The sequence below is a fragment of the Poecilia mexicana genome, unplaced genomic scaffold (genome assembly GCF_051168715.1).
Source record: "Poecilia mexicana isolate PSO_F unplaced genomic scaffold, ASM5116871v1 scaffold_6, whole genome shotgun sequence".
NCBI classification, from domain to species: Eukaryota; Metazoa; Chordata; class Actinopteri; order Cyprinodontiformes; family Poeciliidae; genus Poecilia; species Poecilia mexicana.
The window spans coordinates 11,505,785-11,532,745 of NW_028263375.1; the positions used below are offsets into that span (position 1 = coordinate 11,505,785).

Below are 26,961 nucleotides of genomic sequence, written 5' to 3' on the forward strand. Positions count from 1 at the left end.
AATGAAAAATGGGTAAATGGATAAAGGGATAAATGACAAATAGATAAATGAAAAAGAGAAATTGGGAAATTGATAATATGAAAAATAAATAAATTAAAAATTGGTTTAATGAAAAAGCTAAACTATTTATTTAACAAATTTTTTATTTATTTCACTCATTTACTTCATTTTTTGATTTATTTTACTCATTTTTTATTTATTTAACCCATTTATTTATTTATTCAATTTTGGCGCAAATGGCTTTCCATAGGCCTCCAAGTCAAACTCTGGCAAGGACAACTTGAGCTGGTGTTCTGATGATCTTGGCTCTGTTGTATTGTATCAAAAAATATATGTGCTGAATTTTATACATTGTTTTGAATCATAACACTCAGCTGCACTTTATCATTAATTGATGCAGTTGGAGGAAAATCTAAACATTGGAAAGGAGTTAGTGAAAATATTAAACAGCAGTGAATTGTGAATTTTTGTAACGTAAAACTTCACGATTTAAAATTTCAAATGGTTTTCTGTCACTAATTTATTTAATTTTGCCATTTTCGCATCTCTGTGGAGGTTGATAATTAAATATGTGATGGTATTTTTCATAATTCTGGGCCCTTTTATTTTTATTTGCTGATTCACATCTTCTAATACAGAAATATGATCGAAGAAAAGCACCGGTGGACTGTACTGTTTTTAATGAACAGCTTCGTGTATGAGCTTGTCTAGCTTTCTCAGAATTAAGTGTGGAGAAACAGTTGGTGTTTCTCCACCGCCTCAAACGTTGATGTTTCTCTCACAGCCGCCAGCGGTGTCATCAGTGACGTCAGTGAGGTTTGTAATCAGTCACGTGGGCAGCGCAGGTCTGGATAAAAACGCTCCCCTGCACTACACCGTATATACACATATATATTTGGATCCTTATGCTCTACAGGATTTTTCCAAAACACTAACATAACAAGAATATAAGCGTAATTTTTTTTTAACAAATAGTCAAAGTGAGCAAAGAGGAAAGCGTTTTAATATTTGTAAGAAACCCGGAGGCGCTGTCATATTCCGCAGGTCACCCTTCCGTCTTCGTGATGTGAGTAAATATTTATTTTTACCGAGTAAAAACGCAAACCTACCTACTGTTTCAATCTGTGCTATTGAGATGTTTATTTATTTCCAACGTGGGAACCAAAATCACATTCCCTCACGTTTGACGCTACGTTTGACGTGATCCCGTTAATAGCAATTTAATATTGGATTAATAAGCCGAAAGTAATCGTCGAGGTGGAATTGTTTGAATGTTGTGCAGACACGCAGGAATAACGTGATGTTTTCGCCGTGATTTGTTGTGCGTCCATCGGCTCAACTGAACCGAATGAAGGCGTACTCCGTTGCATCCTGTGTTGATGCTGTGTAAAATGGCTTAAAAAAAAAGGATAAAACGCTCAGGGCAGTTATATATTTTTATTTTGATTGTTTATTCAATGCGGACATTCCTTCTGCATACAATGCGTGGTTTGCAGGTTAATCCAAGCGTGGCTCTTTTGCGTTTTTTTTTTTTTCTATTCCGAGCTCCACCTTGGAGTGTGCTCTCCCTCATCTTTCTGCTCTGTTTATCTTGGGCGTGTGTGGTCTCTTCATCTAGGAGCTGGGTCTCCCTCTCGGTCAGACAGGAACCATGCAAATGGCCGATGAGGGTGAAGGTTGTCTTTATGGCTAAGAAGGAACAGATGCTGAGTGAAGCAGCCTGCATGTTGTGGTGGTTCCCTCTGCCCATCGTCCCTGCCCCCTCTGTTGTTAGTTCAGCTCTTTAATCCCTGCCCAGCCGGGCTGGCCAGCAGGCGCTGCCTCGGTCTCCTGGATGACATTAATTACAACAATATAACTCAAAGCAGGTCCAGGTTCAAAGCTTGCTTAATATTCGTGTAACATCCAGAGATAATCTGTTTGTAGAGTTATGAAGGTATTATTATTTTTTTTTTTGGGGGGTGGGGGGGGGGATACCCCCAGAAGGCTATTAAGTTAATACTGTAATGGAAGTGTGGAAAAATGTTTTTGGAATCAAACGGAAATTATCTGTGTTTAGAAGCATTTTACTCGAAGTCAAAGAACAATATAAGTTTTGTCCAGATAAGTTTTTTTTCTTGCAGCATTTTAATGCTAAATTGTACATATTGTAAAATTTGTGACTACTTGTTTGTTCATTTAGTTCACTTATTTTTTTATTTTATTTTATTTATTTTTTTGGTAAATTCCAAGAAAATGTATTTAAAAGTAGACATGACAGAAAACACCCAATGCTTTGCGTGTGTGGCAGTCCGTGCTAAAATTACCAAGGTGATGTAAGACCACGTGAAAATATTTCTGAGAAAGAGAGCCGACGCATCTTGACGCTGTTGGAGAACCCTTGGAGTTGAGTCTCTTTGAGGGGGGAAATAACGGTGATGAAAGATTGGAACTAATTGACAGAAGTGCTTCACAAGTTACTGCTTGGCTAACAGTTGCGGGTGACTCATGTACGCAGTGGATGTGGATGGGGAAGTCGGCTTGTTAGCTGGCGAGAAGAGGAAATCCGCCATGTCCTTATTTGTAGTGAAAATATGAAGAAAAATGTGGTGATTGAAAAACTTGCAGCTCCTGTGGAGCCCATGAGTCACTCACTGCCAGTCCTGAGCCAACATAACAGGATTGCCCTTATTAAGGCATAGATGAACACTATCTATCTATCTATCTATCTATCTATCTATCTATCTATCTATCTATCTATCTATCTATCTATCTATCTATCTATCTATCTATCTATCTATCTATCTATCTATCTATCTATCTATCTATCTATCTATCTATCTATCCCTTCATTTTGTGCTCAGAATATTGTTTCTGAAATATCATGAAATTATAACTATAAATTATAGGTTGATCTTATGCTTCACCTATTTATGTACATTGGAATAAAAAAGTCAGGATTCATCTGAGAGCAATTTGCCAATTCAGGATAGATTTATAAAAAAAAAAAAAATCTAATGAAAATATGTAGAAATAATCTTGATATCATGACGACTTTTTCAAGCATTTTGCATATGCGATGAACTTGTGAGTAAATGTTGCGGAGGTTGAGACTTTTCAACAGAGACCCATGTTATTCATTTTGGTCAGCATGACATAAGTATGAAAAATGTAGGAAAAAGCAGATAAATGTTCACAGTCACGTGCACGGCTGCACCGAAGCATTCGACACATGTTCAGAAAAACGAGAAACAGCTTTTTTTTCTTTTTTTTTTTTTTTTTTCATGTGCACAATGTTTTGAAGACCCGAACGAGCAGTTTTGATAATTTCAATTCTGTTCTGAGAAGAAAAGCTGCAATATTAAAATAAAACTCATAAAATCACACCATAAAACAAAGCATGTGGAATAATGATATTCTACTCTAATTACTGAGCAATCGGAATTGTGTTTGTGATTGAGCAGCACAGGCAGAAATGTTCTACATGCACTTCACTTGCTTAGTTTTAATATTGTTGCCATGGTGAGGATTAGCCATAAATTTAGTCTTCTGCTTCCTGTTGAGGGGGAGGAATAGATGGAGTAGGTGTCGTGGTAGCGGAGAGCAGAGATTACATCTTTATTTAATCCAGAACCTTTCAAGTATTATGTGACACATCTGTTGTGCTACCAGATGTGCATCTGTGGCTGAGCACTTATGCAGTAATCACTGAGAACAGGTATTTGCAGAGTGGATTTAGTGTTATGTCACACTAAAGACGAGGTGAATGGGCTGAAGAGGGATTTTTAATATGAAGTAGATTCTCAGCACTGATCAACCAATGCATTCGTGACTTTGAAAAGGAATTTCAGTGTCCCTATTAGGGCAACATAGGACACCTAACATGAGGGAAGAATAAACCATATGTCTGCATGAAAATTTGCAAGGAACCTATTTCAGATTTTATATTTTAGAACTTTTTTGACAGCAACATTTGCAAATTCATAATTGGTTCCCGTTTCTTTGGTTTCGTTAACCGGACGTAAAATATTTGTGCGTCTGAAAAATCTAGATGGGGATTTTTTATTTTTATTTTTGTATGCATGAGGGATTCGTAATTGTGTCGTGAATTTGTTAAAAACGCCTGCAAGTAAAAATGTCAGTCAGTGTTAGAAAAACCAGCTTTCAAAGCCTTCTTGTTAATTTACCTGTTTTTTTTTACTTCACTTGCATCAAAGGATTTTCTTTGATTCTCAAAATCTGCTCCGCATTGTTGAAAATGGACACGTCAATTTCTTCATAACATTGTTCTCTAGCATATTCTGAAATTCTTAAGGTTATAATAAACATTTTATTTGAAAAACAATATATTTTCTGTGATAAAACCAATTTTTCTTTAAATAAATCTGCGGTTGACTGGCTTGTGTTTTGGGAGTTCGGTGTAGATAGCAGATCAGAAATGACTGCTTCGCTAACATTTTCTGAACTGGCTTTGACTGCAGGAATGGTTTGTTAAATGCATTAAACATCAACGATCATACTTCCCGTGTTAGGCAAATCTCAGCATAGAACTACAAGTTTACACTAGTGGGTTTATTCAAATGATCTGATGCTCCTCATAGTGCTTAAAAATAGAACTAGCGGTGCAACACGAAACAAGGCCATCTTAAAGGAGGCATCATTTGTTTTTGTCTGATGTTGCCAGCAGCGCGAGAGAATATTTGTAGTGCTACTGAAGAATAATTTAATACAAACAAAGAACATAAGCATATACACATATGTAGGTCTCAAAGCTTTAGATTTCAGAATTAAAAACTCATCAGCAAACAAAGGGGAATGCTGGACAGGAACAAATGTCAGAGGAGCCTATGGGGCTATGAACGCTCCAGCGTTGATGAGTCATGATTTATAAAACCGCTGCTTCCAGTCTGCAGTAAACAAGCCTGTTATGAAATACCGGATATATTGAGTGGAACAATGCCTGCAAATTTTTCTGTAATGATTTCAGTCAAATTCTTAAATTTCATCCCCATTTGCTCCCTGGCTAAACTTTCGTTATTGAGTATCTCTGTCGCGGTTGAAACCTTGCAAAAGGCGTCAAGTCCTCTGAAGGTGAAGCGAGGCCACGGCTTGCTGAGGTCCAGGGTGCTTGAAAGTGACACATCCAGCACAGAGGGAGGGGGAAACACTTTACGTCAACTCACACATATTGCAGCTATGGAAAAACAACAATTAAGCAGTGAGTGTGGGGGGACTGCTGAAAGAGATAAAGCAGGCTCTTCAGATGAAGTAGAATAAGCTGACCCAGTGCTTAGAGGGCTTGCAGGATTCTCTCTGTTCTTTGTGATAAACACACAACAAGCTGTTTCACAGGCGCTTCTGATATTTCCTTCATTTATCATGGTGTTGTTGAGGCCTAGAACAAATGTTGCCTGAACACCGACTTGGTTCAAGCTTTGGAAATAAAAGAAGCGTCAGAATGCAGTTTTGAAAACGCTGCACTTTCTATTCTGTGTTTCTTAAGAGATGTGTTTTATTTTACCAAGTCAGTCATGGGTCCTGTAGGTCATGAAATGTTTAGCGCATATCAGTGTGAAATATTGTGTTTTTTTTCCCCAGACAGGAATGTATGTTAAATGCTTCCAGATGCTACATATCCCTGCTTCGTTTCTGCAATATGAAGTACATTTGTAATGCCCTGAGGGCAGATTGTTTTCTTGCCCCATCGTGCTTCTTTTTGATGTAACATGCATGTTAAGCTGCATAGATTTACTTTTATTAGTTGGCGTAGTTTACTATAATACATTTACACGACCAAAATCAAGAAACATGTCAAAAAAAAAAAAAGAAAAAAGTGAAGGAAAATAGCAAGATCAAAACATGAGAGAAAGAAGCTGAGAAACCAAAGTCCAAACTTAGTAATCAGTGCACAATACAATGTCTGCAGTTAATAAGACAAAGCTTTACAATTATATTAAAATATTTAACATGTTTCAGATTACTGTCACGCCCATCACACACCTTCATTGTATTCATTCAGTATGTCAGCTCTGACATTTTTCCTCGACAACTGTCATCAGCATTGTCTATATTATATTAAAAGCTCATGCAGAGGTCTGTTTCACCAGTAAGCACACATATCAATCCATCATATTGCTGTCATGAAATATTATTTTTTTTTTTTTTGTAATAATCCATTTTCAGTTTTTACTTTTGGACAATGTTAGGCTTTCATATGGTGCAGTAGCAAATATCCATCCATATATTAAATAAAATAATGTAAAGACTAATAAGCCCGCCCTCCCCCTGTTTTCTGACCTGCAGCTCATAGTGTGGGAATGGGACATGATGGAGGATAAAGGGCCCCGTGTAGCCGACTACTTTGTGGTTGCTGGCCTCACTGATTCATTCAAGCCCCTGGAGGAGGACCTGCACTTTGATGATGCCGGCACCAAGTCTGTTAAACCCAAAGCCCCTATTACCGACGTTGCTGTGGTGATACGGTCCCTCGGCGAAGAGGTGCCCCCGGGCTTCACCTGTGTGGAGAGCACCCCCTCAGGCCTCTCAGCAGAGCTCAATGGAGCCAGCCTTCGGGGCCCGCAGATCTTCTTGTGCTACAAGAGAGGCAGAGATAAGCCTCCGCTGACAGATCTCGGGTAAGGAGCGATCCTCGCTCGCTGACTCTTCACTCTCTCAGCACCTCTAATCGCTTCTCTTCCTTGGGACGTATTAATCTGCCTTAAAACACTGCTTAAATATTCGCACACTTCGTTGTGTTTCAGTGTTCTGTATGAGTGGAAAGAGAAGCTGAAGCCTGGATGCCACATCGTTCAGACCACGCCCTCGGGGCGCCCCGCCAACATCAGCAGCTCGTCCTCCCAGCGCATCTACATCACGTACCGGCGCGCGCCGAAGAGCCAGCCTCACACCTCCCTGGCTGTCACCGACATCTGCGTCATTGTGCCTGGCAAGGGAGAGACGCCTCCTCACACCTTCTGCAAGGTGGACAAGAACCTCAACAGCAGCATGGTGAGACGGAACCGCAAATTATCCGGATATACGGAGCCTTGCAAAAGTATTCCTCTCCAACTTTCTCACGTTTTGTCGTGTTACAACCATAAGCTTCATTGTGGTCTATCTGGATTACATGGCAACAGTCCCCTGTCAAAATAAAATTCAATCTGAAAATGTGCCCTGCATTTCTATTCACCCCCTTTGAGTCAATAATCTGTGGATCCAAGTTTTGCTGCAGTTGCTGCTTTAGGTCTTTTGACCTCTGTCCCTTTGCATATTTTTCTCTTCACTGCTGGAAAACATTAGGTCAGGATGTTGAATGTCCGTTGACATCAACTGTCAAGTTATTCTACAGATTCTCACTTTCAGTGTTAGTTGGACTAGACCAGGGGTCACCAACTCCAGTCCTCAAGGGCTACCATCCTGCAACTTTTAGATTCACCTCTGCTCCAAAATGTCTGAATTCCCTCACCAGCATTCATTCCTCTCTGCAATAGGGTGGAAACGAGCAGTTTATTTGATCCAGGTGTGTTTGAGCAGAGACGCATCTAAAAGTTACAGGATGGTAGCCCTCGAGGACTGGAGTTGGTGACCCCTGGACTAGACCATTCTAATACACCTGGGACAAATCCTTACATTAGACTTTATTAGGAGTCTGAAATGCACAGCAAAAACGATCTCCTTTTTTTTTTTTTGTAAACTGTATTACTTGCCTTATTGTTAACAGTTGTGTGCTGTGGTCAAACATCACAGTTTGTGGTTATAATGTGACAAAACGTGTAAAATGTTTGCACGGCACTGCACGTCCAGTGTCTCCCCCAGGAGTATAGAACTATTGCAGCTTTTCATTTATCTGTGATGTTTTTGTTTTTACTCATCAGTGGGGATCTTCGGTCTACCTTTGCTATAAGAAGTCTCTTGCTAAAGCTAACACAATCGCATACAAAGCAGGTAAAGAGAGACGTTTATATGTTCCTGTGTGTCAGTAATGAATGGTAAAAACACAGCAGCTTTAAACCCACTTTGTCTCTCCGTGTTGTGCTCAGGTTTGTTGTGCAGGTATCCTGAAGAGGACTACGAGTCTTTCCCGCTGCCTGAGTCGGTCCCGATGTTCTGCCTGCCCATGGGGGCGATGATTGAGTGTTGGCCAGCTCACACCAAACACTCACTGCCCGTTTTCTCCACATTCGTACTGACGGGTGCTTCTGGAGAGAAGGTATAACCACCAACCTGCCAAGGTCTTGTAAAAAAAAAACCGTGTCAGGTTTTTCTGCTGAAGTTGTGTGGGCTCTCAGACAATCACAGACTTTCACACCAATATTGTTAAGGAAACCACTTTTCTCTTTAGCTTAAGTTTAATTTACATCAACACTAGTTAGGGAGTTCCCATGGAGTTTGTGTCAGTTTTTTTCACGCACTCAGCCTTAATCTCCTCGTTAAAGTTAGCTTCTCCATATCTATTTCCCTGTCTGCCCTTTTCACTGCGTCAGGTTCTCTAATGCATTTGCTTGTTCAAGAGCCACAGCAGTATTTCCAAGAATGGCAGACAATATTAATCAATTTTCTGGGTCTGACTGGAATCAAAAGTGTTATAAGAGTGTTTTAGGAATACTAAAAGGCTGTTAGCTTTTGTAAGCAATGCAGCATAAAAGATTTTTGTGTAGCCCGTCTTTTGAATAATGAATGTCTTCTGCAGCAGTGTGGCTGGTGCGCAAGTCTGAATGCCTGAGTGCTCATTTATTTTTGCCTGCAACGTCTTGTCTGCAGGCTAGTGTCACGACGCCTCGTGCACACACTAATTTGTTCATTTACTTAGGGTAGAAATCTTTAACGTAGCGAGGATGATAATACATCATGCTGAATATTTCTATAATGAAACTGTAAAAAGAACTGGGAATTATTGGATTTTTTTTTTTTTTCAATGGTCCACTGACTTCATTCATTAGCCATTTTTATGAGTGTGCATACTTTAAGCAGGTCATTTTGCTCACATTGTGATTGCTTGTGTTGTGTGCAGGTGTACGGAGCAGCTATCCAGTTCTATGAGCCTTACCCAGAAGAGAACCTTTCGGAGCGTCAGCGCTCACAACTCGGCCTGCCGAGCTGTCATCTCAGACCTGACAGCAGCAGAAATGTTTACAACAACAAGAGCATCTGCTTACTCTCACACTGGCCCTTCTTCCAGTCCTTCAAGAGCTTTCTCACCTTCCTCTACAGATATTCCATCTCTGGACCACATGCACTGCCAATTGAAAAGTTAGCGGATACAATTAACTTTTTTTTTTACTTGTGTTTTTGATTTTCTTTTCCTTTTTTTTTTATAACCAAGATAATTTACTGTTACTCAGTTTAGCAACTTTATTATGTTTTACTCTGTCTCTCACAGGCACATATCTCACTTCATGAAAAATGTTCCATTTCCCTCCATCCAAAGACCAAGAATCCTTGTCCAGGTGCAGTAAGAACATAATTTTTTTATGTTATTTATCAATCCTGCATGTTCTTTATTAATTCTAAATCTTAAGAAGCTTGTTATCTTGTGCAAACTCATTAGTCATTTAACTTGTTTTTCCTTCATAGTTGTCGCCACACGACAGCCTGATTCTGAGCCAACCAGTGTCCTCTCCACTGCCTCTTAGGTAGAGAATTAAAAATTAATTACAATACCATGTAATGACAACATACCAGGTACTTCTTTTGTCTCAATAAATAAATCTTTTTATGTTTTTTTTTTGTTGTTTTTTTCCTGCAGTGGCGGGAGTCTCTCCACACTTCTGCTGAATCTGGGGCCTAAAAATGCAGCCACTCTTCTCGTGCTGGCCGTCACTGAGCACAAGATCCTGGTTCATTCCTTACGTCCAGCTGTTCTCACCAGCGTCACTGAGGCTCTTGTGTCTGTAAGCATTTGGTTCTTTGTATCCTAATTTTTTAATGTTAAAGACACAAAAGCGAATGATCGTTAATGTGAATGAGTGTTGTCAAAAAAAAGTTGAGATGGAGCCGGTGTATCTTTGAAGAATCAACATACATTTAGTCACTGTGACCAAAAATTGGTCCTCTAAAAATTTTCCTTTAAAATTTATGTGTATGTATGAGATGAAAATAATTGCAGAAGAATAAATTATTATGCAGATTAACTCTTGTTTTATGCATTAGATGTTTTTACAGCTCTGCTAAGAAACATCTAATCGAGTTGTTGATTTTTCATTAATGCATTTGAACTGGGTTTTCTTTCTATGGAGGGAAAATACTTCTATAAACAGCTGTAATTATAAAAGAAAAAAAAAATTGTGTGCACAATATTACATTTATTGTGAATGTTTTTGAATCCACATTGGTCAGCAAGCTTTTACCACAAATCAGGCTGGATATTTAGTCGCTTTTGCGAACTTTTGACTGGAACTGCATGTGTGATTTTTACAGACCTGTTTGCTCTCTTGTCAGATGATCTTTCCTTTCCACTGGCCTTGCCCCTACATCCCTCTGTGTCCGCTGGCCCTGGCAGATGTTCTCAGCGCTCCCTGCCCTTTTATCGTGGGTTTGGATTCCCGATACTTTGACCTTTATGTGCCTCCCGCTGATATCAGCTGTGTTGATTTGGACACCAACACCATCTCCCAGTAAGTGACCTCTGACTGCAGACAGCATGCCATAGATCAACTTTAATCTCCCCTGCCAAAACTCATTCATCCTTGCTTAATGCGATTCTGAAAGTTATCCACAAGGTTATCAGAGTCTGTCAGTAGGAGCCTCTCTTACATAATGAGTGCGGCTGGAATGTGAAGCATTTTACTCGACAGAGCACACATGCCTCCCACATCAGCTCGCACACTTTAAGATGTCAGTTCTAATGTCGGTGAACCTGTTCTATCTTTCCCCAATATTTCTCCACTGTCCTCCTCCCCCCTGCAATGAAAACCATCTGGTGTGCTTTCAGAAAAGACGAAAAGAAGGCTCTGACATGGAAAATCTTGCCCAGGAGAGCCTGTAAACATCTCCTGAACAGCCTGAATAAGCTCTATCAGCAGCTCACAGAGGGTGAGTCCAGTCCTCCAGTCCAACGCTGTGTCATTTTCCAAAGTGGTTTCATGCATAATTTAGATCTCCACATGAGTCTGTTGAGTCAGCTTGGATGGTTGAGTTTACAGGAAGCTGAGCTCACTATGACATGAAAACAACTTGTGATCTTCATCCCAGAACATCTTGCTAATGGTGTGGTATTAGTTGCCTTTTCGCCACACTGAGTGGCTACTTATGCTGTTTTTCATTTATACTATAAGTCAGAATTAGGGTCTCTGCATGACTTCAACCTGTAACTGTGTTCCACTTAAATGCTCAGAAACCAGTGGGATTTCTGAGCGATTTGACCAGGCTAACTGTCATTAGCAACACAAGCTAATAGTAATGTTTTTTTCTGTGCTCTTTTGCACTTTCAAATGTTGCACCTTCATCCTAGCTTAGTGTGTGCTAAAATTGTAATTGACATGTGCAAATAGAAGGTTTTTACTGCATCTACCACTACATTATGTAGGCATGGAAGCCATCATTTTAAAGCCTTGCTTTGTGGAAATGATTAAAATAAATAACAAGATTTACCCAGGGTGTGTAAGAAGCTCGTTAGTTTGTATCAAGTGATCATGAGACGTAATATTTTAGCCTCATGCACAGTTTTGGGTTGGAATTCAGCAGTAAAACTACTTTCTTCACCAAGCTGCACTAACTGTGCCTCTGCTTTGTTGATAATAGCGTCATTTGGGCATGTGCATCTCTCCACCACTTTGATTCACATTGAACTCTTCCAAACTATTGACTGGATGATTGCGAAAACCCTGCAGAAATAGAAGGTTCTGAACTCTTTGGTGGCTTAAAATGTGTAATCTGCGGTGCCTTTCATCCACATGCGACACAATATCGCAAAAGTGCTAACCCTGAAATTACACTGAATGTGTATTTTTGTTATTGTGATGTTTTGGGATGTTACTTTACTATCAGAGGCTTTGTAGTTTTCTGGTGTAATGCCATCCAATCTTTATTTAAGACTTGCACCGTTTTCAGAAAGTCATGCTTAAGCATTGACTAGATTTTAAATCATTTTCTGCTCGGCTCTTTCTTTAAGGGTGCCAGTTAAACCGTGACGATGTGCAGATGGACCACACCATGACTGACAGGGAGCTTTACGGCGGAAAGAGCCTCCACACTCTTGAGCTGGAGATCCAAGAAGCTTTCCTCCGCTTCATGGCAGCCATCCTTCGAGGCTACCGCTCCTACCTGCAGCCCATCACCCAAGCTCCCTCCGAGAAAACCACGGATGTCACCTCCCTGTTTGACCTCCAAGGTACATTTCAGTCTCGCCTTTTATTAAAGTAGTGAAAAAAATGATCCAGCATGGTTCAACAAAAGATTACAAAAGATAGGAATGTTTTAGCAAGTTTAATAGGTGCTGTGTCCGAGCAGAAATCACATTTGCAGCCATTCTAATTAAGTAATAATCAGTCTCGTCTTAGCAGCTGTGGCTTTCTTGCCCCCAAGATTTATTGCTGTACAAGTTGGGTTCTAATAACTGCAGTTCTTGCATAAAAATTTCCCTTAAATGGATGCAGGCTATCTAACTTGAGCTTCAGTGGAAATTAGGCCTGGATGATAAGTCGGAGAAGCAGCATGATTAATAGCCCAATGTCCACGCACATCTTTCTGCTCTTATGCAATCAGAGCCAAAGAACAGCCTGTTTCAAACCAGTCTGTTAATTTCCTAAGATATTAGTTTAGAACATCGCGACCTCTTTGTTTCAGATTTAAAGGTCTGATATTTACATTCGCGATGCCGCTTTTAGGTTTATCATGAAATAATGTGTTTACTTGCACAGGCTTCCTGAAGAGCAGAGACCGCTCCCATCAGAGGTTTTATTCCCTCATGACGAAGACTCAGATGTTCAGTCGCTTCATTGAAGAGTGCTCCTTTGTCAGTGATAAAGACGCCAGCCTGGCTTTCTTTGATGAGTGTGTTGATAAGGTGAGGGGTCTCAGCTAATCCTCGCTATCTTTTTCTCAAAACTGAGATTTTTTTTTTTTTACTGTTTTTGCAGCCCTAATTTTGATATTATCTGGAATCTTGGTGAAACAAATTGTTAAAATCTGAATGGCAGAGGTCTGTTTGAGTGTGCACTTACACCCACTGTCAGTGGAAGAAACCGTATTAAATAAAACATTTTTGTGGGTTTTTCATATTTCTATTCTCTTTCCTGATTCTGTTTTCTTTAAAGCTTGGAAAATGTAACACTTTCCTCCACAATTTGTGACTGTGTTTTTCTGCTTTTTACTCCTATTTTACTCTTTGTGTGTTCCCTGCTGCTCATTCACTACCTTTTTTCTCCTCTTTTTTTGTCATTGTGCTTCCTGTCTGGTAGTTATTCACCTCTGGTAGCAAGGTAAGCCAAATGAACTCGTGCTGTGTTGTGTGAGTAAATGTTTTGTCACTCTTTAGGCTCTATCTAAGACATCCTGTGTCATGCTTAAATCTTCATTTTTTGTGTTTTTTTTTTCTTTCCCTTTTTAACAAAAAAATCCTGTGGGACGATAGCGAATTGTTGTCATTATTTGCCGATTTGACAGTTTATATGAATAAAGACTGTCAAAAGGCTTTGTTGCACATCCGAAAAAAAAAAAGACAAAACATCCTGAACCCTTTTATAAGAAAAAAAAAACATCCTCTCTATGCATGCAAAATTGTGCAATCAGGATGTCACATTCAAATCCAGCAAGAACATGTTAGAGATGTTGATGTTCATTTCTCCCAGTTATTATTGAGAAGTGGAAGCATTGATTCATTCATAGTTGCTGCTGACACTGACAACAAATGCATGATTGAGTAAGAGCTTTTGGGTGTGAGAGGAAGGACACCAGTTCGAGAAGCGCAGAGGAGCAGAATCGAAGCGAAGACAAATAGGTCAGTCAGAGTCGGTCGACTGAATCATCCTCTCAGCTGAGCGGAATAAACCCTCTAATTCGTTTCTACTGGGGGGACTGTATAGCTCCTGTTATAATATTGATGTTTTGTGTGCAGAATAGCTGTGAGAAACATACGAGGCAAATAGTTTTAGATCATCATAGCAAGCATTTTCAGTGTACTTGAATGCCTTTTTTTTTTTTTACTCTTTTGAGTCTGAAAATGATGAGCATGTTTGCTGCTTCGGGCTGGAGCTTTTCTCTGACACGCCAGCCGAGGAGCTTTGTGTAGCTCTCTCCAAACAGCAGATCAGTCAAGTTTTATGTGAAGCTAATGTGGCTACTTAGTATCCAGTAGTGTTGCCAAAGTATCTCAGTCAAAAGGTTTAATGTCTCTGGGGCAACACGGCATCAATTTTGCTCAGGTCCCTGCAGCCTACTTTCATTTAGTCTTGGAGGATTTATGGGCTCAAGCCGTTGCCTTTGGCAGTGCCTCTCTTCAGATCCAGCGCCATAATTCTAATGCAGATGGAGTCATCAGTGACATCTGCTCGTTCTTATGGACCCCCATATGTGGCCGGATCTGAGAGCTCGTACTATATCACTTATTTTTGAGGCAGCATGCATAAATGTAATGGGTGGAATTTGAATTAATGGTAACTAAAGATGAAGAATGATGACAAGTATGTACTTCTCTTGTAAACCAGATGGATTGCGAGCGGCCAGAGGACACCAGGCTGATCGAGCTGGATGAATCCCACCGCAGTGAGCACACGGTTTATATCAACCCTCCAGAACTTCCTCCTCTGCCTCAAGGAGAAGAACATCCTCTGTGCTACAGGTATAATTCACTTCTTTACTTTACTTAATTTTACTTGAACAGATGGCAAAAGAAGAAAGACGAAGCTTAGAATTTGGTGACTTCTGCTGAGTCCTGTGGTCGTTTTGAACTGCAACACATTGGCATTGGAGTCCATATCATATTGCACCAGACTTTACTGCCAGCATTCCTTTTATTGCTGTCTGCTGCAGATGATTTCATTATTTCTGTGTCCCTGCAGCTACTCCGGGTTCCCGGTGCTGAGATCTGATCTTTTGGAGACCATGGAGGGACCAAATTCTAACTCCGCAGGCATCGCTCCACGCCACAGCACCCCAGCCAGTCCCACGGCCATCTTTAGACGTTCAAAACAGGTCACACATAGAAACAGAGAAGTCTGCTTTCTATTTTTTAAACCCAGAAATGTTAAAGAGGAGTGACTGCCATGGCATTTGGGTGATAAAGAACCACAAATTTCTCATTTTGCAGGAGATCAAATCCGCTCAGAAGATGGCCAAAACGCATTCATCTATGCCTCAGATGTGGTCAAAGTGTTTGCTTCGGCACTGCTACGGCTTGTGGTTCATTTGCCTGCCAGGGTTTGTGGGAAACTGTCACTCCAAGGTGCGAGCATTGCGGACCGCTTACGATGTCTTAAGAAAGATGCAAGACAAGGAGCTGCAGGCTCCGGATGAGGTATGAAAATACTTCATACAAAACAACTGATGCATGTTTGTGACAAGGTATGTTTTTAGCAAAACTCTTTTTCCTTTTGTGTTTCAGGTGTGTTACCGTGTGCTGCTGCAGTTGTGCGGTCAGTACAGCCAGCCAGTGTTGGCCGTCAGAGTGCTGTTTGAGATGAAGAAGGCAGGAGTTCAGCCCAATGCTATAACTTATGGATACTACAACAAGGTGCGTTCTGTCGCTGTGAGCACCATCCGAGCAACAAAGTCATTTGACAATAAATGTGGCTGTTTGGCAATGATTCTAGACTTTTATGGCGTTGTATTGTTTTCCAAGGCGGTGTTGGAGAGCACCTGGCCCTCCACCACCAGAGGAGGATATTTCTTGTGGGGGAAGCTGAGGAACGTGATACTCGGCGTGCTTCAGTTCAAGCAAGCAGGGAAAAAGCAGCAGACTCCACACAAAGACCCCCAGCTTTCAGGTGGGAACTTTGAACAAACTGATTTAGCAACCTATTTTTAACACGACTTTAAGCAAGTCAGAAAAATGAACAGCCCTAATCCCCTAAAGAGTGTCAGACAGTAGCCAAATGACCATTTTTAATTGTGCATATTTTAATTGTGCACAGCTAACCATGTACGGACAAAAGTTACAGGTTATTCTCCTGCTTTTTACCTTTTCGCTTTGCATGATGTCGTAACACTCAATGACTTGAGTTTGAACGCAGCGAGCGAAGCAGGTTTCATGACAGATGAGAAAGCAGCACCAGTCTAAATATTCTCTCTTTCACTGTGAATTTTAGCATAAAGAATAATAAAAAAAAAGAATTATTTGGGAGGGGGAAAACAAATTAATTAGTTATGCAAACGGATGTATCTAAATACAGTTTTGCAAGTTATGCACAAAATATAGGAAGTGATTTAAAACAAAAAGGAATTTTGATCGTAGAACTTATCGGGGCTGCAGCTGGCAAAATAATGACTACACATCTGCCAAACTCCTCTGAAGTTTATGTATTTAAATGTAATGCTTGTACATGTAATGCATCTGAAATCAAAGTCAGCTTCTTAGACTGTCCACACAGAGTTACCCAACAAAGCAGAATCTGATTCCGCTAATGGTGTTATGATGGGAATCCATGTCGATACTTGGGACCGTATTTGCAAATCCCAAGTTATTTATATGACACTCTGTAATGTGTACCCCAAATTCAGTTCAAATAGAAATGTGACATAAACTAATTGTTGTTACTAACAATAATACAGATGCATTAAGATTTTATGTATTTTTTTGGCCTGAGTTGCTGTTGCTCCGCTTGTTTTCCAGCTCTCTCAACATTTATCCCCAGCCACAGCCTCCATCTGCACATAATGTTCCCCATCTGCCTTCCCTTAATGACACTGTAATGTACTTATAATTAAACAGCGTAAAAGGTTTTTCTTTCGAGCTCTGTCAGTACACGGGTTTCTCATGCTGACATGTTCTCTAATTCCCCAAACCATAGACCACCTTATTACTGTAATGAATGTTGTGTGGGGGCACTAATGAAAACACCACGCGTTACTCTGAAAACGGCGTCGTCGCTGCTGTGGATGTCATGTTGATGTTGGTTTGACTCTGTTAGCATAATGGACTCATTTTTATGCTAATCTACGATATTCAAAATATTCCTCGTCAAATTTACAGTCAGAGAAACGCAAAACATCGACTCACGTTTCAGTACGTCATTCTTTTGAGCTAAATCCAGACCATACAGGGATCTGCTTGGTCTCATTCAGGCATGAGGAGATTTGTGTGGCTTTCGGCTGATAATAGTTTTTCCTCGGTTCAGTGATTGTTCATTCATGGCTCTGATGTGAGCAGGGCTATTGGTTATCTGTCATGTTTTTAAGCGTCTCGCTCCCCTTCCTCCCTGCCGTTTCCCCTGTAGATGGCAGTGATCTCGACACAGTCAGCCATGGCAGCTTAGACAGCACTAATGACTCTGCGGAACGCACCTCCATCGATACCGACTTCACAAAAATGGACTCCAGTGATGATGGATTGAGTACAGGTAAGGCAATGCAGCGCCACTCCGCCCTACTGTTTCCCACTCAATCTGAAATGCTTCTCTCTCAAACCCTCTGAGATCTGGATGTGATTCGTTTGTCACCTTAAAAGTGGATCAGTCATTTGATCTGGAAACCTTTGACCTGCTCAGATCACAGTATGCATAGATAACGCGTCGTTATGTTTGTGATAAATTGCGCCATTATATTCCAAGCAAGGTGCTTTCTGTTGATTATTTGATTTTCAGAAAAAATACAATGCCACAAACATTGTTTTATTATTACTCATATGGTGAAATTTTCCAATTTAAATTCCTATAGCGTCTACAGTGATGGATGAAAATGTAAATTTACAACAAGAGCTATCCATCTTGGTACTTGGACTTTTCTATATTTTCACATTTTACTCCAGTATGACTTGCCTCTTCAATGTTTACATCAAACTAAGCTATTAAAAAGTAAAAAAAAAAAAAAAGTCTGTAAACTTTTTATTCTACATGCTGACCTTGCAAGCATGATTCAAGTTTTAGAAAGATTTTTATTCCTTTTCTGCCTTTCTTGCTTTTCTATTCTGGGAATGCTTGCTGTAAGCTCGGGGCAATGTCAGAGCTCTCGTTTGAAGAAAACTTCTGTGATCAGATGCCTCTTGAAAAGTTTCCTTAAAAACTGGCGTGATAATTTCAACGTGCTGAGCTCTTTCTGAAGGAGGAAAAGTAAAATGAAAGGAAAAATGTAAGGCATTTTAATAACACTGTCGGGATTAAAGCATATTCTTCTCTCCAGGTGGGCAGTCTGATCAAGGTTACGATTCCTTGTCAAAGGAGGAGGAGAGGCTGTGCAACAGAGAAAGCGATAACTCGGCACCGGTGGAGGAAAAAGGGCTGAGGCAGCCCAGTGAGTATTGGAGAGCTTTATTCCTCGGGTCTTTCCCTCTTTGTGAGCAGTTCTGCAGAAATGAGTCACAGTAAACAGGAAAATGAGTATTCTGTCTTTAAAAGCTGGGGAACAAACTCACAGTGTGGGTGTAATGTTCTCTCATCCACTCATTTGCTCTTATATTTGGGTGTTTTTTTTTTCTTTCTTTTAGAGGATATGCTCACTGTTACGTAAGCCGGCGCTTTGTGTAAGAGTTAGTCTCTGTCGCAGTATTGGCTGTCCTCATTAATAGGCCAGAATTTTTTATCAGAGGCACTTTTAATTTGCCATAGAAAACAAGATGACTTTATTCTAAGACCAAACAAATGTACAACACTGGGATTTCCCCCCCCCCACTCACCAAAGTAACCATAATTAGAAAAGAGAAAATAGATGAAAGCAATTCTGAAAACATTATTAAATGTCTTGGAGAACAGAATACATGAATTAAAATTTGAACTAGAGCAAATGGCTGCTAGAGGGTTCTCATCTATTGCATGCTTATGGTAGACAGAAATACACGTAAATATTGGGTAACCTTTTATGGGGTTATGTAGTCTGTGCAAAGTTATGTCAATAAGGTGCCTAAATGTATTTAAAATTTTGATTTAAGCAGATAATATTAAAATTACTATTGTAATTACTTTACGGGATGGCTTCTGTTTTTATTGATGTGCATTGAAAAGGCTCTATAAATAAAGACTAACGGGAAATTAAAGAAAAACTAATAGGAAATCTTTTTTTTTTTGTTCTGCAAGGAATGTTTTGAGCACTTCTCAGAAAAATGATGGTTATATTTAGAACAATGTCATTATGTCAGTCTGGACTGTTAAATACCACAGGATTATGACAACCAGCATATACAGAGATTTAACCAGTGCCGCACAAGCCAGCTCTTGTGCTTGATTGCACACAGGAGGTGATGGTTTTCTGAGTCAACAGAAATCGCTGTTATTATAGATATTTTGCATTTTAAGCCATGGCATGATTAAATGTTACCAAAACATTAGGACCTACATTTAAGGAAAGAAAACATGGTACATTGACACAAGTAATTAAAATTGATCTATAAACCTAAAATCACAAAGAGCTGTACAATGTTAAATTGTACAAAGAATAAAATGGGCATAAGAAGCACAATAAGCACAAATCATCACATAAAGTTTGGGAAATTAAAGCATTTCCAAGTGGTTTTGAAAACGGGAGCAGTTATACAAATTCTTCTGCATATGCCAGAGAAAATGTTTTTGCCTGTGCACTTGTCCACAATTTTACCCTGGATACAATAATACAATTTTATGCTCTGCAGCATAATAAACTGATATGGGTGTGAGAAAAACACAACCTCATCTGGCACTTCTAAAATGTGATTATTAAACAGTCCAACACTCAATAGTTGATGAACAAGACATATTTTGGTATGTTTTTTTAAATTCATATGTCAAATATACTCCTTCTCTCTTTCCTTAGAAAGTTGCAAATGAACAAAAGGCATTGAAATGTGTCTTAAAAGATGTCTAAATGTCATTTCAAACATACTTAAATATCTGACTTCTGATTGACCTAAATGTTTTGGCTCGTGTGTTTTTATCCCAGACTGCAGCACCCGGGTTGCTTCCAGCCCTAATGAGACTCTGCTTTCCCCGGCACTGCCAAAGACAGAGAGACCCAAATCTTTGGACTTGTCTGGTGGACAGGGATTAGTGATGCTCACTGTCCCCCTAGTTGGATCTACCAAGCAGCAGCATCTTACTGCTGACAGACTGCATGGTGTGGAAGAAGAGGATACAGAGACTGACAAGCAAAGATCAGTCGGGGGGAGACAGAGAGATGGAGAAACGGGGTATGATCCCATGTCACAGATGGGGTCCGCAGGAGCAGGACAGCAGAGTGACCTGGGTAAGGGTAGCCCAACTCCTGCCGAAGAGACTGAAATGTTCATAAATAACAGCAGCAGCCCATTGAACAGCCGCTCACCCAGTATGGAGCTGCAGAGTTCCTCTAGTCCACTGTTTCGCTCCAGCTCGTCAGCTCACACATCCCCGCAGTCCTCCACGCTCACCTGCTCCAACACGCACCTCTCACTCCCCTTGAAATCCAAGGAGAGGTTGAAGCCTTCGCCATCTCTTCCAATGGGCATGTGTAACAAAGACAGGGAGAGACCTTCGTCCTTGGCTTTGCCTTCCTCGCCCAGTCCCTCCACCTCGTCGTTCTCCATGGACTCACTGCTGACTCCGACGCTGGATATCTTCAAGAGCAGTGTCATATCCGCAGGAAAGGGTGTGGCGGAGAAGGCCAGTCGCCTCTACTCCCGTTTGTCATCGCAGACATCATTGACGCAGGTAAGACGGGAGTTTTAATCAGACATGTCTGAGATGAAGTCAGTTGACCCAAGCTGACTGGGTTGTGTTCTGTATTTTCTGGCAGGATGGGAACAGTGATCGTATGAGTGTTTCTTCTCTGACCTCGGCCGAGGTAGAATGCTCCTCGCTGCTGGATGGCGACGCCTGCCTGGATCCTCATGGCTTCACTTCACCTCAGCATGGGAGCATGTCCCGGGTCAGGAGGAGCCCTGCCGCAGCTCACCAAACCAACCTGAGCAGCCCCAGCAGCCCCACAAGAGTGTTCAGACATAACTCCTTCTCTGGTTGGTTGAACAGTGTCTCATCATTCTGTACAGGCAGCAGTGTTGCAGTGAATATCTTCGGCTATGTTCACACATCAATTCTAATTTTATTCTAAAATCTAATCCTTCATGTTCGTTCATACTGCAAATTAAATGCAACCACAATTAAATTTCTGTGTAAGCGATTTACGACCCCAAAACAATCCACATGCGTAGAAGAAGAACTTTGACGTCACACAGCAATGCATCGTTTACAGAAGTATTAATGGATGCCACTGATTATGGATCGCTTTGTTGTCTGTTCAACAAAGGGAGCCAACAGTATTGTCACATTAAAGAAGCTAACAAAAAGGAAGCATAACTAATAGCAACAACTTTTTGTGAAGCATTTACTGCAACTTCTGCAGAGAAATCTGTTTGGATGTGTGGTCAGAGCCAGTCAGAGTGTGATTTGGTTCAGTGACACAAACTGCTTTCATAAGTTCATAATTATAATTTTTAGGCTTTTTTTTTTTTTTACATTTGTATTTACCACGTCTGACTTTTTCTGGTACAGAATTATAACGCGTGTCTCACATCAATGACATAAAAGTCACATAAAATACGACATGGCTGCTCTCACTGCAAACACTTTGAAAACAATCAGATATGTATCTGTTTTAGCATCATGTATAGAAGTGGCACAAGTTGGATCTTTTGGGGGTCAAAAGATCAGAATTGGGCCATTTAGTCTGGCATGAAAAAGTCCGATACGGCTTGCATGCAGACAAAATAAAAAGCGGCTTCAGGTCGCATTTGCCTACTATGTACACATAGCCTTAGATATGATGAAAATACATTCTGCAGCCTTGTTCTTTTGTTTGAAAAAAATTAAAAAAACAATCTGAATCTAAGCTGGGAGAACGACTCAATGTTGGAAAGATTTGGGTGCTGTTCTGTGGAAAACTAGGCCAGCAGGCATGAGGGTGGATTCAGTGCGGAGGCTTTTGTGCAGCTAGCTGCAGGTGCCTATGCTGGACACGTGCTTATACATTCACATGCGCGCACCCAACTGAGACAGAGACTTTACTAAACCTGACCCCAAAAGACAAAACATTGAGCGATTCTGGACTTTAATGGAAAAGCTGATGCCTCAGTAAATGTAGCACGTTTGTCCGCCTCGAATGTGAACTATCTCATTTCAAGCTGCTCACATACTGGGAGAAATGGCTTCTCCCAGTATTTACATCAAAGGAATAACCGAGCAGATTTAGGAGTGCATGGTGGGACCTTAAAGCAAGGTTTGCCTTCTACTAATAACTGTCTTATTCTTTTTTGTGTTCAGGTGGGTTAGCTCTTCACTCTAAAGGCCCACGCACTCCAGATTCTTCTCCTGATGTCAGCCGCTTCCAGCCCAGTCCTAATTACACCATAGAGGTAAGATATTTACAGGCCATAAACTGTTTCCATGAGGTTGCTCAGGCTGTTTCACTGGCAATTTTTGCCTTCTCCTTATGCTAACTCTCCTAGGTGATGATGTCAAGCTGCTCACTTTGTAAAACATGTGACTGTCTGGTGTACGATGAAGAGATCATGGCCGGTTGGACAGCAGACGACTCAAACCTCAACAGCACCTGTCCTTTCTGTGGAACTGCCTTCCTGCCTTTCCTCAATGTGGAAATCAAAGACCTGAGACCACAGAATAGGTAATGTATTGCTATTGTGGTATTATTTTTGTGAGAAGCTCATTATTTTTTCACACAGACACATGAGATCTAAATAGCTATTTAACCTCATGACCTCTTTAAATAGATCCATTCTGTCTCCCCCCCCCAGGCCATCTAAGTGGAGTAATCCTGTTAAAGAGGAGGACACGTCTGCACCGCTCAGCCCCGAAGCCAAATTGTCTGAGGCAGCTCAGCCATCTGCGGCTCCTGCTCTGGAGCAGGAGAGCAGCTGGAGTGTTCGCAGTGACGGCCCAGCCTTGGCACAAGCATCATCTCCTGATCCGGTGACAGTGCCGTACCTGAGCCCCCTGGTTCTGTGGAAGGAGCTGGAGAGCCTGCTGGTGAACGAGGGAGACCAGGCCATCTCCTCCCCGAGCGTCGTTGACCAACATCCCATCGTCTTCTGGAACCTTGTATGGTACTTCAGAAGACTGGAGCTGCCCAGTAACCTGCCTGCTCTTATCCTGGCTTCCCAACATTGTAGCCATGGTGACCAGGTAGTTATCAGTAGTACATGTACATCTGTAGGCAACGCTTATATTTTTAACTTAATATCACTATAACGTGTATAGGAGGGGGCGGAGATTATGAAAAGAATAGTTTCTCTTTGTTGAATTCAACTGTGGTGTTTGGCGCCTCCTAGTGTTAAGTAGAGGGAAAATAACTACTATGAAGCACCAGCTCTGGAACAACCATTTCACATCCATGTTAAGATAATTGCTATTGCTTTATTTTTCTATACATTTAAGTATTTGTAATGAATTAGGTAGCTCTCACACATAATTTAACTTAATTATTATTTTCTGATTTATATCAATCTATAATAAATGCTCTGTTAAAAAGTTAGTTGATGGTAAACTATAGAAAATTCCTATACATAATTGACTTCCAAAGATGGTACGAAACACACCTCTTTTAAAAAAAATTGCCCCATGGTTGATTTAAAATCTCCTGTGGTATAAAATCTGGGTTGGAAAGGACTAAAACAGCAAATGTGCAAAATGATGACGTGTTAAATAACCAGCGCTCTCAAGCAAGCATACAGACTTTGCAATATTAAAATTACCCCCAAAAGACCCAACACCAAAAAGGAGTAAGCTCACATCTTTTATTCCCTCCAGATTCCCCAGTCTGCTTCATCTGAGGACAGCAAGCAGGTGCTGGTGAGGATTATGTGGGACAACCTGAAGCTGCACAAAGATAAAGTTCAACCCTGCTATGTCCTGTGGAACACACACTGTAAGTTGATTCTGCATTTTCTTTAATACACTGTGGTAAAATGTAGAGGTCTATATTTTCACCAAAGTGTTCTTGCTGTTAAGAGGATGCATTTACTTTAAAACCTTAGTCTATGGTAAACCTGGAGCATCGTACATAATTTATCTCAGGATTCGTCATGGCTCTGCTGTCTTGGTCGACTTTGAGCGTCGGAGATGAATGATCCTTTGATCAGGCTGACGTTGACTTTGCTCTGTTTTTACAGGTGCCAACTCTTTGATTCGCTCTGGGTTGTGCGAAGAAGGGCAGCTCTTCACTGTGGAGCTGCTGCAGGGCTTTGTGAGGAGCATCAAGAAGAGCGACGTCTATCAGCCCATGAGCCAGATCATCCAGCTGCTGGGGCCCGAGTTGGGTTTCAAGAGACAGAGGTGGGAATGAAAGATGTCTGTGCTGTTCTAAACTGCCTGGGGAGGATGATATGGATGGAAAGTCTAAAGTGTTTTTTTTTCTCTCCCTCTCTCTATCTCTTCTACCCTAAAAGGAGCCTCTACAGAGATTTACTGTTTCTAACTCTTGTGGCTTTGGGGAAGAACAACATTAATATCAGTAAGTTCACTCCTTTTATCCTTGCTAGCAGCAGAAAAAAAAAATTAAATTGCTTGATAAACAGCGACAGGCTGAGATCTGCAGTTCCCCAGAAAACTATTCACGGCACCCTAAGTTTTCACATTTATCCCATTAAAACTACTAACTTCAATGAATTTACTGGATTCTTTTTTTTGTGAGACACCCCAAAGAAGTAATGCATAACCATAAAGTGTAACAAAAATTGATTCATAACTTTACCTCTTTTTTTTTTCAAATACAAATTAGAAATGTGTGGTGCACATTTGTTCTCATCCTCTCTTTGAGTCAGTACTTTGTGCAACTGCCTATTACTTAAATGACGGTTGCACGTGTTTTGGGGTTTCTCCATCTCTCAATCTGGAGACTGTATTTTACCAGGCTATTATGTCAGTCACTTAATATCCCAATAAAATACATTGAAATATATGATTCCAACAATATTAAAGGAAATTGCAAGGCACTGTGTATACCTTTATAAAGTCATCTTGAGTTATTGAATGGTCAGATTAAACTATTGTGTTCTCTCTGTGCAGATGCCTTTGATCGGGAGTACAGGTTGGCCTATGATCGCCTCTCCCCCAACCAAGTTAAACTGACACACAACTGTGACAGGCCTCCGGGCGCTGGGGTCATGGAGTGCCGGAGGACGTTTGGAGAGCCCAGTTTGTGAACGTCATATTTTTTTTAAAAATGTGTATATAAACTTCAACCACAGTCACTGCTGCTGTCATGTTGGACTGCTCTTCACACTCAGGACCAGCTCACCTGACTTGGGCATGGAGCTTTTAGTAAGCACAATGGTAAAAGAAAAAAAAAAAATCCCCCCTTAATGCAAAGCAACTGCCATGAGTTTCTCGTACTGTTAGAGCTGAGAGGTATGAAGGCCTTGTGTTTATATATATATTGGAGAAAAATGACCATATTTTGAATATCCCTGCAGTAACATGTTTGTACAGTTGTAATACAGTCTATTTTATGACTCTGTGTTTGTTGAAGCTGTGAATAAGTGGGCAAATGTGGGCATAAGATCACATTATTAAAAGGTTCTCAGTGGTCCCGGTGACCTTGTTTAGACTGTTGTTGCTGTTAGATGTTTGTGATTTTACAAAGCACTTTGACAGGATGAGCTGCACGTCCTCTGTTAGATAACTCAGTGGCCCTGCAACCAAAGCTACAAAGTCACGCTTCATTTAGCATTTGCAGGAGTTGCTGTACTGTACTGACATTTGAGTTGGATTCATTCAATAAAGCTGAGTCTACTTGTGCTAACATGAACTCTGTAAAACTATAGCATGTTCATTTACCTGGATACATTAAACCGTGTGGTAATAACAGCACTGGTTTGGAAGCAATGAGGTAAAAACGAATTAACACATATCTCCTGCCTTGAATCATTCATCCTTTTTAACAATGAGCTTAAAGAGACCCAGTAGGGAATATTATTTATATTATTTACAGGTTCCCAAGCTTTTTTTAAAGAGGTAATTTAAAAAAATATGTATAATATTCAGCCATAAAAGGATATCTAAAACAGTGTAATCAAATTTTATTTAATTTTTTTGCTTTAATAAAGTTTTTTTTTTTGTTTATTTTTATTTACAAATAATAATTGTCACAGGTCCTGTAAATGTACAGAATGTTTGTATTTTGTAAGTTTTGTTTTTGGTGTAGGTTTTGAATACTTGTTCAACTGTGCACTGTTTGTTGTGACTAACAGGTCAAAAAGAGATTTGAACCCACTACTACTTTGAATAGCTGCCAGAGTTTATTTGCACTGCAATCATCACCCAAAAGTTACACGATTAAGCTCTTACCTGCCCAAATTAAATCTCACTTTAAAATTGAGTGTGAAACTTCAGCATCTTAATACATCTTAGCAACAAAACAACAACAACAACAACTGAGATTCCATTTATATTGAGCTTCACAATCACTTCTGATGATATAATGCTGGATAAGTCAAGGTTGTGTGCTTGGCTCAAACACCAACCTCAAAACATGTAAATCTGCATTATCACCACCTGATAAGTGTCTGAAAACCACTGATGACCAAAATGTAATGTTATGTCTTATGTGATGTTTACACTAACTGTCGACTTTAACAATGTTTCCGAAGTGTTATTTATTGTTTGTAACACAGATACTAATTTGTATGATTTTTACATAAAAGAAGAAAACAAATTTCTTCCCTGAGCGGATCAATACTTTGCCTTCATTTATGAATAAACACGTTTACCAAGTGGATTTCAGGCTTTGTCATTCCTCAAACTAAGCTGATTACCTTAAAAAAAAAAGCTGGAATTTACTCCAACACAGTTATGGAAATAATGTTGCAAGATTTACATTTAAGACAAATTCACACTATCAAAGCTGCCCTGTCCACACTGTGTGCACATTTTAGAC

General features: G+C 40.3%; 1 protein-coding gene across 1 annotated transcript; it reads left to right on the plus strand.

Annotated features, from left to right (window-relative positions):
- Window positions 1-633: 633 nt before the first annotated feature.
- On the plus strand, window positions 634-26,802 carry dennd4a (DENN/MADD domain containing 4A). The gene is made up of 29 exons (XM_015002526.2): window positions 634-1,066; window positions 6,283-6,614; window positions 6,741-6,987; window positions 7,854-7,923; window positions 8,019-8,188; window positions 8,990-9,228; window positions 9,359-9,425; window positions 9,553-9,611; window positions 9,725-9,869; window positions 10,417-10,592; window positions 10,910-11,010; window positions 12,089-12,307; window positions 12,837-12,982; window positions 14,622-14,755; window positions 14,976-15,108; window positions 15,224-15,430; window positions 15,518-15,646; window positions 15,755-15,899; window positions 17,349-17,471; window positions 18,250-18,360; window positions 19,978-20,723; window positions 20,809-21,028; window positions 22,332-22,423; window positions 22,517-22,692; window positions 22,823-23,210; window positions 23,835-23,952; window positions 24,197-24,359; window positions 24,473-24,537; window positions 25,092-26,802. Exons 2-29 carry the CDS (start codon window positions 6,304-6,306, stop codon window positions 25,226-25,228), a joined length of 5,037 nt encoding a protein of 1,678 aa, XP_014858012.2. The 5' UTR covers window positions 634-1,066; window positions 6,283-6,303; the 3' UTR covers window positions 25,229-26,802.
- The last annotated feature ends 159 nt before the right edge of the window (window positions 26,803-26,961 follow it).

Bases quoted from the DNA above. Each gene is read 5' to 3' on its own strand.
- dennd4a (XM_015002526.2), top strand. From the start codon at position 6,304: ATGATGGAGGATAAAGGGCCCCGTGTAGCCGACTACTTTGTGGTTGCT. The intron at 12,308-12,836 runs GTACATTTCAGT...TTACTTGCACAG, and splicing joins CTCCCTGTTTGACCTCCAAG to GCTTCCTGAAGAGCAGAGAC. The intron at 15,900-17,348 runs GTGGGAACTTTG...TTTCCCCTGTAG, and splicing joins CAAAGACCCCCAGCTTTCAG to ATGGCAGTGATCTCGACACA.